The following is a 17752-nucleotide window of genomic DNA, read 5'->3' as shown; positions in this document are numbered from 1 at the left end:
ACAGGACCCCACTTCCATGAGGACAGGACCACAGAGCTAAAGAGTACCCTCTGCCCAAAGTTGGGAAGTTCAGGGAGCAGGAGACAGTTAGCTCTGAGTGTGGTGGCACATGCCTGTAATCCCACACTGGGGAGGCAGAGGCAGATGGATCTCTGTGAGTTGGAGGCCAACCAGGACTACACAGGGACACACACAGACACACACACACACACACACACACACACACACACACACACACACACACATCTCCCAAGTGCTGGGATTAAAGGTGTGCACCTGAGCTGGGTGGTGGTGGCGCACGCCTTTAATCCCAGCACTCAGGAGGCAGAGGCAGGTAATCTCTGTGAGTTCGAGGCCAGCCTGGTCTACAAAGTGAGTCTAGGTCAGCCAAGGATACACAGAGAAACCCTGTCTTGAAAACCAGAAAACAAAAAACAAACAAACAAACAAAAAAAAAAAAAAGAAAGGAAAAAAGGTGTGCGCCACTACACCCAGCCTGCCATTTTCTATAGAGAAACTTTTCTCAGCCCGTTGCTTTACGGTTTCTTCCTAGGATGAAATCCATAATCACACTACAAATGTCTCTCACAGATGATGTGCCTACAAACAAGCATTGTATATCTAGATCTTTTAAAGTACAGAAGCCGCAAGTTCTCTTCAAGTAATTTAAGGATTAAACTTCAGTTAGGAATATGCTTACAGACTATGAAATGATTTCTTGGAAATGTGTTTCACACAAAAACTGAGCCTAAGAGAAGTGCGTCTGTTCTATTAGTGCTTGGCGTTTATTTTCATCTGCCATGCTGTTGTTAGGCCTTTCAACATTCAGAACACAAGAGGGTCTCTGCCCAGTATGAAGCCAGTGCTGCACATCCAGCTAGGACGCATGGCTGGATGGACGACTTCCCATCCTGTCTGCATTTCCATGTGGATATGCCGAGGGGCCTTAATCAGTGGGATGGATTATGGAGCCGCTTCCTACAGCATCCCTACAGCTTCTTGCAAGTGTGAGTTCGCTGATGGCATTTCAACACAGACTTCTGGAGAAATGCCTTCCCACATTTTTGACAGACAAAAGATCTCCCCCTAGTGTGAGTGATCTGATGTCTCGGCAAAGATGACTTATTGTAGAAGCCCTTTCCACACTCAGGGCACACGTAGGGCTTCTCGCCCGTGTGAATTTGCTGATGGGACGTCAGGGCTGACTTCTGGATGAAGGTCTTCCCACATTTCTGACAGACAAAAGGTCTCTCCTTAGTGTGAGTTACCTGATGTCGATGCAAAGATGACCTACCGAAGAAGCCCTTGCCACACTCAGTGCACACGTAGGGTTTCTCACCCGTGTGAATTCGCTGATGATCTCGGAGTTGGCCCTTTGAAGCCAAGGCTTTCCCACACTCGCTGCATTTGTAAGGCTTTTCCCCAGTGTGGATCCTCTGATGTGTCTGAAGTACTGACTTCTGACTGAAGGCTTTCCCACACTCGCTACATACATGGTGTTTTTCTCCAGTGTGAATTTTGGTGTGCAGATTGAGGGATGATCTCCGGCTAAAGGCCTTCCCACACTCAGCGCATGCGTAAGGTGTCTCCCCAGTGTGGATTCGGAGATGCTCTTTGAGCTGGGAGGAGTTACTGAAGGACTTCCCACAGTGGTTGCACTTGTAAGGTCTCTCCCCCGTGTGAATTCGATGATGGACCGTCAGCTGGGATGTGTGACTGAACGCTTTCCCACAGTAACGGCATTTATAGGGCTTCTCTCCTGTGTGAGTCTGCTGATGAGACGTCAGCTGTGACCTCTGAAAGAAGGCCTTGCCACATTTCTGACAGACAAAAGGTTTCTCTTTAGTGTGAGTTATCTGATGTCTCAGGAAACCTGACCTACCATGGAAACCTTTGCCACATTCAGTGCACACGTATGGTTTCTCTCCCGTGTGGATTCGCTCATGCTCTTCAAGCTGGTACTTAGAAGCCAAGGCTTTTCCACAGACGCTGCATTTGTGAGGCTTCTCCACCTTGTGAGTCCGCCGGTGCACATTCAGTGTGAACGAGTAGGTAAAACATTTGCCACAGTCCCGGCACTTGTAAGGTTTCTCCCCTGTGTGGACGCGATGATGCATCTTCAGTTGGGATGCATAAGCAAATGACTTCCCACAGTGATGGCATTTATGAGAATTCTTCCCCAGGTGAAGTCTCTGGTGCATGCTGAGTTCGGACTTCTGGCTGAAAGCTCTCCCACACTCACTGCACACGTGGTGTATTTGTCTAATGTGGATTTTCTGGTGAACGGTGAGGCTTGACTTTCGCTTGAAGGCTTTCCCACAGTCTCCACATTCATAAGGTTTCTCCTTCATGTGGATCTGATAATGCACTTTCAGTCGGGATGTGCAGCTAAATAATTTCCCACAAACAGTACACTGGTAAGGCTTCTCCCCAGTGTGAATCGTCTCGTGCGTGCTAAGGATCGACTTCTGCTTGAAGGCTTTCCCACACACAGGACACACGTACGGCCTCTCCCCTGTATGTATTCGATAATGCACCTTCAGTTGGGAGGTGTTATTGAACGATTTTCCACAGTCACGACATTCATAGGGCTTCTCTCCAGTGTGAATCCGATGATGGACCTGCAGGTTGGATGTGCGGCTGAAGGATTTCCCACAGTCAGGACACTCATAAGATTTCTCCGTGTGAGTCTCTTGGTGGGAGGTCAACTCCGACTTCCGGAGGAAGGCCTTCCCACACTTGTGACAGACAAACGGTCTTTCTCCAGCGCGGCCTGCCTGATGTTTACAGGAAGCAGGCAGGTCACAGGAGACCTTTCCAGAACCAGGGCATCTATCTGCTCCCTCTTCTTGCTGTGTGAGAGGTTGTTTATGGTTGGGGACTTTTCTGCAGCGGTTACCTTTGCAGGAATGCTGTCCTTCACGGGGAACTGCACAGCTGGCACTAGAAGAGTCTTGCGTGAAGAGCTGAGCAGCAAAGTCCTTAAGCCGTCTTGTGACACAGCTTTGATCTTCCTCATCATCTGCTTCAAGGGGATGCTTCGAACATTTCGCAGGTGTCTTTGGGGCTGCCTTTTGTGCAGAAGGAAGCTTGGGCACCCAAGCAGTGTTTCTCCCAGGCTCTTTAGACACACGGTCTCTGTCTGGGCTCTGTGTTTTCTTGTTGAGGAAAGCACCAGGACTCCGGGGTGGGATCTGGTTTTGCTGACCTCTTTTTGTAGGGTCAGGAACTTGCCACAGTTCTAAAATAGAGCACCACAAACCATGTCTTGTGATTGCACTTGTCTTACTAGTTTGAAATGCTGCATTCTCAGTAGCTTTCTGCTGAGGGGTATAAAATTTTGATTCCGCTTCTGGGAGAAGAAAAGAGATGAAAGAATATACATAATGAACCAGATGGGTGAGGGATCACACAGAGTTAACAAACAGCACAAAAACATCTATGAGGTACTTATAACCACGAGTAGAACATTCCTACACCCCTTATGATATGCCAGACATTAGCAATAGAGCACTTCCTGCCAGGCAACTTTCCTTATGATTAAAAACTAACTCATTTCTATCCCCCAGACCATCTCATAAAACAATTATAGCTACTCTCCCTGTTTTACAGAAGGATATTTAGGTCAGTTGTGGAACTCTGCTGCATAAGGTTGAAGTCTTTTCCAGATAGCCATTTGTGCTTGGTCTAAGTTGGTGGACTCCCCTTTCTCAGCGGGGTTCTCACTCCCCCTGATCTGGTAATCCCTGATCTTGTAAAGAGTGTCACATAGGCCTCAAGGAAAATTACAGTGCTGACCCTTTCCTGATAAGTAACTTGTTCACACACAGAGAATTCCTGGAAGTACCCACCCTCTGCTGAACAGATCCTCGCCTCCAGCAAATGACCTTTAATCAGACCTAGAAGCTACCTCCTCACACATAGGATAATTAAGTAATGTTTTCTCCTTCTTGTGATAGGACCTTGTATTACTGCATGTAAATCAGGTACTGAATCCTGACACCCTTAGTCCTAGCAAATCCGACACACTAATTCTCAAAACCCATCCCCACTGCCCAAGGTTTATAAACAAAGGCTGGCTGGTGTGCTGGGAGGGGAGGAAGGGAGAGTGGGGGGCGGAGGTGGGGGGTGGAGAGGGGTGGGGAGGGGCTTGCCATTCCTTCACCATAATTGTCTGAGACTCCATATATTCCTGGGGGTGGTGGGTGGATGCCCAGTGGTCAGGCAGCAATGGCGGAACTGCCTTTGAAGCTGCTGGGGCCTGCTCCACCTCTGCGGATAGCTCACTGCTGAGGGCCAGTGAGGCACTGCCAGGCCTGCGTCTCACAGGCTTTGCCTGCCATGGGTTTTTAAACATCCGCCTGCTTCCTCTGCTGTGCTTAGCACAGCAGCTCAAACAAGGAGCTGTGACACTTTGCTATCATCACGGGCTTGTGGGGCTCCCGAGTGTCCACTGTGGTCTGATACCAACCATCTCATTCTGAAAGAGCTAAACTGTAACATTCAGTGGAAAACTCATTCTCCACATCCTCCAGGGAGCCTGAGCACTCTAATCTGCCCCTGAACAAGAATCAGGATTTTGGAACCTTTGACTTCCAGGTCTCTCCATTCTTGTCCTGAAGCAAGTAGCACCTGGACCAGCCTGATGGACACGGAACCCAGGCCATCACATCGGACACTGAATGACAGCCAGTGATAAAGCAGCTTCAGTTCACCGCGGGGAAGATTGTTTGGACAAAGGCAACGGTTTTTATTTACGTAGGAGACCTAGTAGGGGAAGACGTAGGGGAAGACACTGACAAGGCTGTTCAAAGGTAGCCTCAGTGGGCAGCCAAGTGTTGAAAGAGAAAAGAGAACGCCGGAGCAGAGGACGTCATCATTTCCAGAGAACAGCAAACTCATGCCTTTTGCCCATTTTTCTGGTCTAGCTAAGTCCTCACACATTCATGCCATTCACATGGTTATATGATGTGAGAGACAGAAGTTTACTCAGTCTAGGAAAGCATTCTGTCCTTGAACCACAACTTAAGACCAGAAAATATTTCTTTTCTTTTCTTTTTAACATCAATTTACACATACAGTGGGCTTTCTTTACCTTTCTGCTCTCATACTATATCTGAGCAGTTAAAAGCATTTGCTGCTTTTACAGAGGACGGGAGTTCAGTTCCCAGCACCCACATCAGGCACCTGTTAACTCCGGCTCCAGAGGATCCAATATACTCTTCTGGGTTTTGTGGACCCCCCTGCGCCACACACATGTGGCATATATTTATACAGATACACATAAAGAAAAATCTAAACACTGATCAAATACATCTAAGGGATACCTACAGAATATTCCCTCCAACAGAAATGGAAGTTTCTCAGAAAGAAGACCATGTGCTGCCTTTAATCCCAGCACTCGGGAGGCAGGTGGATTGCTGTGGCCGGCCTGGTCTACAAAGCGAGTCTAGGACAGCCAAGGCTACACAAGAAACCCTGTCTCGGAAAAAAAAAAAAAAGAAAAAAGAAAAAAGAAGCTGAAACAATTTTGTGTCTTAAAACTAAAAACCAACATTAAGAATAACCACAGAATCTGCACAGATACACGGACCAGAAACCACAGAATCTGCACAGATACAGGGACCCAGAACAGTGCATTTTGAATTAACATTGAGTCATAAAGAAATCAGGGAGGAAATTAAAACACTTCTGGAATAAAGTGAAGATGGATGCCAGCTGACCGTTAGTTTTGGATACAGCTAAGACAGCTCTAAGAGAAAACTGATATCTGACAGATTTACATTAAAGAAATCAGAGAGTGCAACTAAAGGCCTTAGAAAATGAAGAAAAAAACAAACAAACAAACAAACAAACAAACAAAAAACCAAAAAACAAACCAAAATCCAAAGTAGTAGGTGGAAAGAAAAAAAAAAAGGCAGCGATTAATGAAATGAGAACCAACAGAACACTATACAGAAGGAAACAAATTGACAAATGAGATTGGGGCTCAAAAGATGGCTCAGCTGTTAAAAGCACTGACTGCTCTTCCAGGGAATCCACATTCAGTTCCCACATGGTAGCTCACCACTGTCTGTATCACTACTCCTGGGGGATCAGATGCCCTCTTCTGGCATCTGTGGGCATTGCACACACATGGTGCACATATTTATGGCAGGAAAACCACTCATATACATTAAAAAAAAAAAAAGATAAAAAACCTCCCAGCCAAACTGACAGAGAAAGAAGACCCAAATTAATAAAATTAGAAACAAACAAGAGGATGTTACAACTGATTGCAAAGAAACACAGCAGTTCACTGGGGAGTGAATAATTGGACATTATACATTAAAAATGGAAATTTTAGAATAAATGGTTAAAATTTTAGTCATGTGTGACCTATGAAAATTAAAAATCATGCTGGGTGTAGTGGCGCATGTCTTTAATCCCAGCACTTGAGAGGTAGAGGCAGGCGGATCTCTGAGTTAAAGGCCAGCCTTGTCTAGAGTTCCAGGACAGCTAGAGCTGTATGGTGAAACCATGCCGGGCGTGGTGGCGCACACCTTTAATCCCAGCACTCGGGAGGTAGAGGCAGGCGGATCGCTGTGAGTTCGAGGCCAGCCTGGACTACAAAGTGAGTCCAGGACAGCCAAGGCTACACAGGGAAACCCTGTCTCAAAAAACCAAAAAACCAAAAAAAAATAAAAAATAAAAAAATAAAAAAATGGTGAAACCATGCCTTGAAAACAAAAATAAAACAACAAAAGAAACCAACCCAAGTAAATTAAATAGAGAAGATATAAACAAAATAGATTCATAACAAGCAGAAATAAAGCATCTCCATACAAAGAAAAGCCGATGACCAGATTCACTGGGGAATCTCTCCAAATCTTTAAACAACAGGTAACACCAGTACTCTTTAAACTTCCATAAAATAGAAAGGGGACAAACACTAAAAGACACATTGTGTGGAGCCAGTATTGGTATATAATACCACAACTGGATAAGGAAAGACTCACAACAACAACAACGGAAACTACATAATTTCCTTGATAAAAATGGACACAAAATATCTTAAGAAAAAAATTTCAAAACATATTCAAGAACGTATTAAGAAGCATCTTTAACAAACTGTGCAGAGACAACCTGTAAAAAAATGAAACTGGATCCGCGTCAGTTTTTCTATGGCTAACTAAAATCCCATTAGATATATGTTCTACATTTTCCTAATGCATTCATCGCTTGAGAGACAGAAAGATCTTTCTCAGTATAGATTAATTTATAGTCTGTCTATATGTAGAACTACAAAAGAATCAAGCTATTTCTCTAATCAAGAAATAGCTACTATATTTAATGGTATACAAATGGCCAATAAGTATTTGAAAATATGTAGATAGTTTTAGTTGTCAGGGAAATACAATTTAAAACTTCCTTCATATTCTAGCTCACCCCAGTCAGAATGGCTATTAAAAGAAACAAACAACAAATGCCAACAAGGGAAGATGCACCCCTGCCCACTGCTACAGGGCATGTAAACTAGGCTAGCCAGGGTGGAGAGTCCTCAAAGAACTAAAAACAGAACTACCATATGACCCAGCCCGACCGTCCCTGCCTATGCCTGAAGGACTCTATAGGAACATAAGCAGACATACTCGCACAGCCAGATTTACTGCGGCACTAAGATATGGAACCAGATGTCTCTCAACAGATGAATGCATTAAAAATATGTAGGACACACCCTGAATGGCATTTTAGTTAACCATAAAGAAAAATGAAATCATGACAACTCTAGCAAAATGGGTGGAGCTGGAGATCATTATGTTAGGTGAATTAAGTGAGACTCAAAGACAAATTACCATATTTTTTCCTTATATGTAGACTCCACATTTTAATTTCTCTCCCCCCCCTCCTCTGTGTATGTGTGTGTGTGTGTGTGCGTGCACATATGTTGTGCATAAATAGTGAAAGTAGAAAAGGGACTGTGAAAGGAGAAGGGAACTTAAGGGAAGAAGGAAAGAAAGAGCAGCGGAACACATGTGACATACGGGCGGAACACATGTGACATACAGGCGGAACATGTGTGACATACGGGCAGGAAGGAGACAGTTTGTGGCATAGGAAAGGGATGAGCAGGAAGGGGCTGGAGGATGTCACTGGGGAGAGGACCAGGAGAGGAATGTCTGCCTATACTTCCACCATACTGAGAATTGCACTCAAGGCTCTGTACATGCCAGGCTGGCACTCTACCACTGATATAGACATCACCTGCACCCCCAATCACGGTTAACATTAAAAAAAAAAGACCAATTTCCTCCTTAATAACACATTTATCTATATCATCAACCATCACTAAATTTCCTTCATCTGCTCCTTGATGCCAGTTTGGCAGTCCCCAGTGTGGACACACAAGGTGTGCAAATACAAATCTATATGTAGACCTTCAGGAGAATATGGTTGAGTTAGTTAGTGTTGCCATCTCCAGGATGAGGCAGCCCACTGCCCACTATTCACCTCTGAGAGGCGTATCCTCACTCTTAGTCCTTATTTAGGAAGCACTATAGCATTAGAGTACAGAGCGCAACACTGTAGCTGTTGAGAATGGGGCTGGAGCTACCCTGGTGCCTACCACTACGGAACGGATGAGTGGGAAGGACTGATAATGGCTCTCTAGGGACATTTACCTCCAATTGGGTCACATCCACTCACCTTGACACCAACACTGCAGATGTGAGGACTTAGCCTCTCCTTTCTGTGCCTCCTTTCCTTTCTTTATCCTGAAGAAGGCCCCTGGGCTAGGAATGGAGTACCCTGGAAATTGGAAGAATATTTGCTCATTGCATATGTAGCTTTAGAGGTCATCCAATGAGCTTTGCACTGGCTCACTGAAAAAAAAAAATCAATATTTTGAACTGGGCACAGAGTAATTAACTTGGATTATCAAAAGTAATGATTTATCAGGACAAACCATGGGGGGAAACTATGACACACTTTTGATATCCCATCAGACTCTACAAGAAGGAGGAACTATTTTTAATGAAGCTCATCCTGGATCCCCAGGCCAGCTGTGCTCACCCACTGCCAACAGGTGGCTATAGATCTCCAGCATCACCTCCTGGTACAGGTGTCTCTGGGTGGGGTCCAGGCGCCGCCACTCTTCATGGCTGAAGTTCACAGTCACGTCCTCAAGGGACACCAATCTCTGGAACACAAAGTGCAACACTGTAACACAAAGTGCAACAAGCAAGACAAAGTGCAACAGTGTGACACAAAGCACAGCACTGTAACATGAAAGCGCAACAGTGTAACACGAAGTGCGACTCTGTAACACACACAGTCCATTCTGAGTTGCTCATCCCTGAGGAGTAGGACATGACACAGCAATGTGATTCTTTTTTTTTTTTTCCTCTGTGTAGCCTTGGCTGTCCTGGACCCGCTTTGTAGACCAGGCTGGCCTCGAACTCACATAGATCCACCTGCCTCTGCCTCCCGAGTGCTGGGATTATAGGCGTGCACCACCACGCCCGGCTAGCAATGTGATTCTTTAGTGTGACATATCATTAGGCTTTCCATAATTTTCTATTTCATACTATATGAAGAACATTACATAAATATTTATCATATGATATATAGTATAAATATTTCAGAAGTTAAGAAAGTTTATAAAAAATACCTTTCCATCTCTTGTACACTCAGATTTTTCTTTCCCAAAGCAGCCAGACCAGGGGTGTCACTAACATTTCAAAAAGGAATCAGCTGCCTGACACTTAGAGCCAACATTCTTCAAGGCTTCGGGGAAGGCAGCTCAATGGAGTTGAGACTTATCATGACAGGTTGAGAACCACACTAAGGAGGAGACTGAAGACTTTGCGCAAAATCAACTGGGTTGTTTCATTTTAGCTTGAGGAATTAATTTTCATTTTCATCAATTCAGTAACTCACATGTCAAAATATCGACAGTATTCTTAGACATAATTAGTCCATCCATAAACCAGAAGACAACTCACTGACAGGCATATTGCAATTAAAAGAAAAAGGCTTGAAATTCCCTTTTAAAACAACAAGAGCAGCTAGGTGTGGTGTATGCCTTTAATCCCAGTACTCGGAAGACAGAGGCAGGTGGATCTCTACAAGTTTAAGGCTAGTCTGGTCTACATAGTGAGTTCTAGCCAGAGAGGCTACATGCTGAGAGCCTGTCTCAAGCAAGCAAACAAATAAAACAATAACAGCTACTAGACAGGTCAGAAAGTAAAACAGATATCCTGTCAGAAAAAAAAAAATCCAAAAACTTTAAAAATAGAGACTCAGGGTGGAGGAGGTGGCTCAGCAGGTAAAAATGCTTGCTGCCTTGCCTGATGCTGACTTCAGTTCCCAAGATACAAATGGTGCAAGGAGGGCTGGAGAGATGGCTCAGTGGTTAAGAGCACTGCCTGCTCTTCCAAAGGACCCTGGTTCAATTCCCAGTACCCACATGGCAGCTCACAACTGTCTGTAACTCCAAGACCTGACACCCCTACACCAACACATGCACATAAATTAAAATTAAATAAAATATTAAAAAAAAAACAAATGGTGCAAGGAGAGACAGCCTCCAGCAAGTAGTCCCCTGACTTCCTGACACCGTGCCTGGGTATGTATATAACCCCCCCAAAACAAAAACAAAATCTAAAAGAAATGAAAATGAAAATAAAAACTTAAATATAGTAGAAAATCACATTTGACTGATTGGATTTCAGAAAAGCGGGTGAACAGAAAATAAGCTTTGAATGTGTGCAACGTACAGGAGACTTCAGGAAGAATTAAGGGACTGATTCCCAACCTAGAACCTGAATCTAGTCAGAGATAATGCCGCTAAGGCATCTGTAAAACATGTGCACATATGCTGACAAATTATTTCATATGCAAGTAATAAATGGTATATTGTCAGAACATGGTCCAATAATAGAAGATCATGTGACCCAAGTTTCTTCAAAAAACATGGAATTGCTCTTGAGATATGTTTTCATGCTCCTCCCAGGGATAATGTATGGGAGTGAGTCTATTTCTGATTATTCATAACTGGGTATTGTTATTTGTCTATATGTCTCTATGGAAAAGCATGTTTTTGCTGAGTGTGGCTTGCCTGCCACATAAGGCTCGCCCTTGTGATCAGACCCTTTACTCACGAGATCCCTTTTATCCTCACTGTATAAATTATCTGATGCTTGGAATAAAATTGGCTATTGCATGAGACCTTAATCTACCTCATTTATTGGATCCATTCTCCCAGGCCCCACTGCCTCTAGAGCAGTAAACTCTATGTTAATTTTTGATAAGACATCATCAGACACTCATGGTCTCTAACACTTACCTACCAGGCATCCACATCAAAGGTTCAAGATGCTCACAAAACGACCGTGGCTGTGAGATGGGACTAGAGGATATTGGGACTGAGGACTCTGGGGCTGGGACACAGGCTTGAGGGCTACATCTAAATCTAAGCACCAGGAAGCAGGTGATGCAGGAGCACTGGCCCCTGTGCTCGGCTCTCAGCTGGAGGAGCTGGCTGCCTCTGGATTGGAGAGCCTAAGTTCTGCCATTTCCCATGTGTGTCCTCCAGTTTTAGAGAACCAGACAGCGGGCTTCTACCTCGCTTACCTCGCTTGACCCATCCTGTTCCTGTGGGTCCAGTCTCTGGGGCTTCTGGGACAAATTCATGTCAGCAGGTATGTTTCCTCTCTTGACCTCTTCGCTGGCAGATGCAGTTTTCTCAGAAACTGGAAGCTGAGTGAGTGTCCAGAGGTTCCCAGGAGAGCAGCTGAGCAGAGAGGCAGAAAATCCCACAGCCTGGATGATGTGGCCTGACTTAGGCCTAGAGAGACAACAGAAAGCCCCAGAGAGGGAATGACCTTGTGTTCTCAGCCAACATTTGCCCATGGGTTTCTGAGGGCCCAAGACAGTCACAGCATAGACATGGTAGAACAAACCATGTCCTTCCCTGGTGTTGGCCAGGGTGATGAAAATGAAAACCCAAAACCACAGTCTGGAGCTTGGGAAGAGAGTGCAGTGGGTAAGAATGCTTGCTGCACCAGCATGAGGGCCTGAGATCAAATCTCCAGCAACCTTAAAAAAAAAAAAGGCAGACTTGGCCACTAATGCCTGTTAATCCAGCACTGTGCGGGACAAAGAGAGGAGGAGCTCTGGGCACATTGGCTATCAGCCTAGCTCCAGGTTCAGTGACAGAGCCAAGCTCAAGGGGATAAGGCTGGGAGTGATGGGGCAGGACACTCACTGGCTAACTCTGGCCTCAGTGCATGTGCACCTACAGCCACACCCACAGGCACGTACTACATGTAACACACACACCAAAACCCAAACAACTCCCCTTCTTGAAGTAAACACCAAACACCATAGTTGGGACTAAATTTAAGGAAGGATTCACTGCAGCTCCTGTACTTTTGAACTGAGATGAGGAGGTACTGACCTAGTTGTTTGCAAGTGGGGGGGGGGTGTGCAGGTGTGTACCATGGGCGTTGAGGATTTGAAGTGATATGCAGCTCAGCTTGCCCTCAGAGCCTGCATACAAACACACATAAGCATGAGCAAGCTCTCCCAGGCTGCTCCTTTTTCTGGGCATTTTTTTTTTTTTAGAAATTAATTTATTTATTATGTATACAGAGTTCTGCTTGCATGTACACCGGAAGAGGGCACTAGATCTCATTACAGATGGTTGTGAGCTACCATGTAGTTTCTAGGAATTGAACTCTACACCTTTGGACGAGCAGGCAGTGCTCTTAACCTCTGAGCCATCTCTCCAGCCCTTTCTGAGTGTTGTTGAACCTTTCACACGCAGGCCACCCCAACCCCCAACCTTTTGAGACATGGTCTCTCTGTGTTGCTCTAGTCTGGCCTGGAGCTTTCTATGAAGACCAGGCTGGCCTCAAACTCACAGAGTTCCACCTGCCTCTGCTTCCTGGGTGCTAGGATTACAGGTGTGAGCCATTGTGGCCAGCTCTCTTTTAACCGTGGTGTACAGAACCCTTTTAACCATGTCGTAAGAATTAGTATAGCCATTTCTTCTTCAGACATGACAAATATGGCTACGTGCCATTCCAGAATGCACACCAAGGGGAAGAGCAGGGCCCAGTGCATCTCTTCCCTACTCTAAAGCACACACAGTCCCATTTTCTTATGCGGCTCCCCATGTGCTCAGCACCCAGAAACCTGTTGGGTTCTTCCTGCCTTCTGAGAGCAGAGATGTCCTGCAGTGTGGTATGGTGATTCAGGCCACTCCTGGCTCTTTCTGCATTTCTAGACGTTTTCACATTCACCTATTCAGGCGCAGACGTCCTGTTCTCTTCCCTTAAATTCAGTGGTCTAGACCCTTCCCTGACTTGGAAACCCTGCACGGCTCCACACACAAGGCGTTTCCCCCCTGTCCACAATGTCTACCTAGTCACGGTAAATAGGACACACTCACTGATGCCCTGGACTTTCAGTCACCTACAGTGAGGAGACAACAGGATTAATTTTTTAAAAAGAGTTATTTATTTACTACGTATACAATGTTCTGTCTGCATGTGTGCCTGCCCGCCAGAAGAGGGCACCAGATCTCATTATGGATGGTTATGAGCCCCCCCCCCCCCATGGTTGCTAGGAATTGAACTCAGGACCTTTGAAAGAGCAGATAGTACTCTTAACTTCGGAGCCATTTCTCCACCCAATAGGACTAACTTAACCACAGAGTTAACACGGACACGCCTAGTTCCACAAAACATTACTACTTTGACAGCCAAGAAATGTTCACTAGAAATGTCAGTTTACAGCTTTCCAGAGAACCTTCAATAACAGTGAGGCCCAAAGAACATTCCCCAGTAAGGGCACAGCATCATTGTGTTCAAGTGCCAATCACTGACTCTGTGACCATCCATATGGTCCTGCGCAGAGGCAGCATTGACCCGCCTCATCGGCAGTGCACTTTATCCCTCATGTAAAGTGGACCCAGGGATTAGGATTTGCCGTTTAAACGTTTGTTTGGCATATTCTCAAATTGAGCCTAAACATGAATAATCTCATTTTCCGTTTTTCATCTACTATTTCTCTTCTCGTTCCTGGGTCAGAAAGCAGCAGGATCGTCCACACAAGACGCCAGCCCCAGGCTTTTGGTAGCCGGCTCCATCGCCACCGTCAGCAACTCTGAACTCTCAAATCCCACAAGACTACCACCCAGCTCAACCAGGGCATCCCCCAGCAGCCGCGTCAGCTGTCACGCAGCACAAAACAGCGCTCAGCAGCGCAGCGTCCTCCCGGTCCTCCCCGCCCCTCACCTCGCACTGCACCGGCGGGGAGCTCCGCACACAGCACTCCCGGACCTGGCGACTTCCGTCCATGGACGCTCCGTGTTAGAAACTCGGTGCTGTCTGGGCAACAATAACACAACCGATCTGCGCGGAGATTTAAGCGGAAATGACCGCTGTAGATCACTTCCGTTTACTGTGAATCAAGATTTTTAGATTCCCTCCCCCACCCCTCCACCCCCCGCCCCGAGGAGGATGGCGAAGCGCATGCGCGCTACCACTTGCGAAGGTACCGCTTGCCAGTACTCCCTTGGATTGTCTTGTAGGCTCTGTTCCCTTAGCTGTCGCCACACTCCCACAATACAGTGGTACCTAGACTACCATCATAGTGTGTTAATTCTACACAGCCAGGCAAAGCTTGTGGAACGTGATAGAGTGAAAGGCCGAGGCTGTCTCACATTGTCAGAGGATTTATTTCCCACCTGCATGCGTAAATCATCTATTTCTAAGAGATTGTGATACTGCATATTATTAAAAATACCATTTATTTCTATTTTCCAAAGGACTTAAAAGATTTTTTTCTCTAAACAAAAACTAAAACACACACATGCACGCACACACTCACACGAAAAAAGAAAGAAAACTAGGCAGGTTTGTTGGGAAATGAGAATTGAAACTATATGAAATCTTTAAACGTGAGGGTACTGAGCATTTAATGGTCATCAGAGGTGGGGGAATCAGTTGTAAATTATAAGTGTTTTTAATTGTCTATTATTTATTTATTGTGCTTTGCATATGTAGAAAATAGCGTAGCTCTAGGTGGAGAAGGAAATAACGATGAACGGGGAGTCACGAGTTGACAGTGAGAGCATCCAGTAGAGTCGAATGTATAAATAAATAGGTTAAAATAGAGTATTCAAATAAAATAAAAGATCGTGAGCAGTATCAGATTAAGTTTCTCGAGCTCTGTGTAGACCAGGCTGGCCTTGAACTTGCTGCGATCCTCCTGCCTCTGCCTCCTAGGGGCTGGGAAGGATATGCCATCCTGCCCAGCTTCACAGACGGTCTTGGTCATCTTTAGAATGAGCCGCAGGAGTGGTGCCCTTGTGACCAGAGTTTTGTGCCTACAGACACAGCTTCAGCCTCGTGGGGGCGGAGGTCCCAGAGAATAGGCTCAGCTGCTCTTATAAAACACAAAATCTCAAACTGCTCAGACTCAGGAGCCAGATGCTGGGGTGAAAACAAGCCAGCTCAGAGAGGCAGAGAAAGCACCCAGCTGACCTTCCTACTCAGCTCATGTCCTGAAGGAAAAAGCTAAAAACCAAGAGCTCAAAGCTAAAAGCCAAAGGCCAAAAGGTGAAAAGCCCAAAGCCAAAAGCTTGCTGGCTCAGCTGACAGCCCAGGAGGAAAAGGCGGGGGGGGGGGGGGGGGGGCAGGGGGGAGGACCCAAAAGCTATAAAAACCAAAAGCCAGAGCCAAAATTTGAAAGCTAAAAGCCACGCCCTCACAAAGCCAAAAGTCCTTTCTCTTTCTCCTCCACACAGTCTGGAATACCCTTCTACTCAAAGCCACTGCTTTCTGTTTGCTCCCTGTCAGCTGTTTTCTTGCTTTGCCTCTTGACCTAGGGCTAGCTTTATTCAATCCTGTGTACAGAAAGTGCTTGGATGAAAGGTGTGTGCGAGGGCTGAGCCACACCATAATCACCTGTTTACAATAAACAGAAAGTTCTTGGATTGAAGGTGTGTGTTAGGGCTGAGCCACACAAAACAGGAAACAAGTTTTTCCAGTTCACAATCTCCAGGCTCACAATGGGATCAAATAACCTGCAACACTCAGCCAACCATCACCACATGTCAAAGTTATAACAGATGACAAAAGTTAATCTTGCGCATACATCAACTTCTGCTCATTTGTCTGCTACATCTCAGCGCATCATCGACAGCCACACCCACTCACCGCAGTCCCGGCACCACCATGCTCTTCCACAGTCACTCTCCTTATTTTTACCTCTCTAGTCAGTATAAACCCGGCACAGTGTGCATCTGTCTTGCAGCCTGAGCCACAGCCAGTCCACCCAGCAGATGGAGCACCTGCCCTGTGGTGGTGACGAAACACAAAAGCCAACCAGAAGGCGCAGCTGCTTCCTCTCCCTCTTCGTGCTCCATGAGACCGAGCTGATGGGCAGCTGAGGAAGTTGCCCTCTGGATGCTATAAAAACAATGCCGTGCATCAGGAGGCTGAACCACAGAGACCTTGGAGAACATCTTAGGACAGGCATGGTGGAGCACAACTGTTTTCACAGCACTTGGGATGCAGAGGCAGGCAGATCTTTGTGAATTCTAGACTAGCCTGGTACATACAGCGAGTTCCAAGCCAGCAAGGGCTACACAGTGTGACCCTATATATAAAAAAATAGCAGAAGTCCCAATAGGATGTCCTCCCCTCTGATCCACTTTCCTGGTAAGTGAAGACTTTCATGAGACATGCCCCTTAGGCTAATGTCTCGATATAAGTGAGTATATACCATTTGACTCTTTTTGCTTCTGGGTGAACTCACTCATTATGATCATTTCTAGTTCAATCCATTTGTCCACAAATTTTGGGAATTCCTTGTTTTTAATAGCTGAGTAGTATTCCATAGTGTAAATGTACCACAGTTTCTTTATCCATTCTTCTACTGAGGGACACTTAAGCGGTTTCTATATTCTGGCTATTATGAATAAGGCTGCTATGAACATGGTTGAGCATATATCCCTGTTGTGTGGCAGTGAATCTTCTGGGTATATTCCAAGGAGTGGAATAGCTGGGTCTTGAGGAAGCCCTAGTCCCAGTTTTTCTGAGAAAGTACCAGATAGATTTCCAAAGTGGTTGTACTAGTTTGCATTCCCACCAGCAATGAAGGAGTGTTCCTCATTCTCCAAATCCTCACCAGCATGTGGTGTCAGTTAAGTTATTGATCTTAGCCATTCTGATGGGTGTAAGATGGAATCTCAGTGTCATTTTGATTTGCATTTCTCTGATGACAAAGGAGGTTGAACATTTCTTTAAGTGTTTCTCAGCCATTTGATATTCCTCTGCTGAGAATTCTGTTTAGTTCTGAGCCCCATTTTCTCAATTGGGTTATTTGGTTTGGTGGTATTTAATTTCTTGAGTTCTTTATATATTTTGGATATTAGACCTTTGTCAGATGAAGGGTTGGTGAGAGAAGCATGGGAGAATGGGGAAATAGAAGGACCCAGATGGTCCTAGAAACCTACAAGAACATTATGATGCACAGATCTGGGTCCAGGGGTCCTGCTCAAACTATGGCACCAGCCAAGGACAATATAGGCAGTAAACTTCAAACCCCTACCCAGATCTAGCCAATGGACAGGACATTCTCCACAGTTGAGTGGAGAATGGGGTCTGACTTTCATGCAAACTCTGGTGCCCCATGTTTGACCACATCCCCTTGATGGGAAGGCCTGGTGGCACTCAGAGGAAGGATAGCAGGTTACCAA

At 45.5% G+C, this 17752-nt stretch overlaps 1 protein-coding gene across 1 annotated transcript; it reads right to left on the bottom strand.

Moving 5' to 3' along the window:
* Positions 1-218: 218 nt before the first annotated feature.
* On the bottom strand, positions 219-14454 carry LOC311592608 (uncharacterized protein). The gene is made up of 5 exons (XM_084773230.1): positions 14283-14454; positions 11614-11827; positions 9052-9178; positions 8686-8787; positions 219-3352 (listed from the first exon to the last, which is right to left on the bottom strand). Exons 2-5 carry the CDS (start codon positions 11671-11673, stop codon positions 990-992), a joined length of 2652 nt encoding a protein of 883 aa, XP_084629356.1. The 5' UTR covers positions 11674-11827; positions 14283-14454; the 3' UTR covers positions 219-989.
* Positions 14455-17752: the final 3298 nt, after the last annotated feature.

The sequence above is a fragment of the Acomys minous genome (genome assembly GCF_964271855.1).
Source record: "Acomys minous genome assembly, chromosome: 2".
In the NCBI taxonomy this organism is placed as follows: domain Eukaryota; kingdom Metazoa; phylum Chordata; class Mammalia; order Rodentia; family Muridae; genus Acomys; species Acomys minous.
Note: the sequence above shows the minus strand (reverse complement) of the source record. Positions and strands in the feature narration are given on the sequence as shown.

Excerpts from the sequence above, each read along its gene's own strand:
- LOC311592608 (XM_084773230.1), bottom strand. The coding sequence starts at position 11,673 with ATGAATTTGTCCCAGAAGCCCCAGAGACTGGACCCACAGGAACAGGAT. Across the intron at positions 8,788-9,051 it reads TAGCCACCTGTTGGCAGTGG|GGTACTCCATTCCTAGCCCA; the intron begins GTGAGCACAGCT and ends TCCAATTTCCAG. Across the intron at positions 3,353-8,685 it reads TCTGCAGTGTTGGTGTCAAG|AAGCGGAATCAAAATTTTAT; the intron begins GTGAGTGGATGT and ends TTCTTCTCCCAG.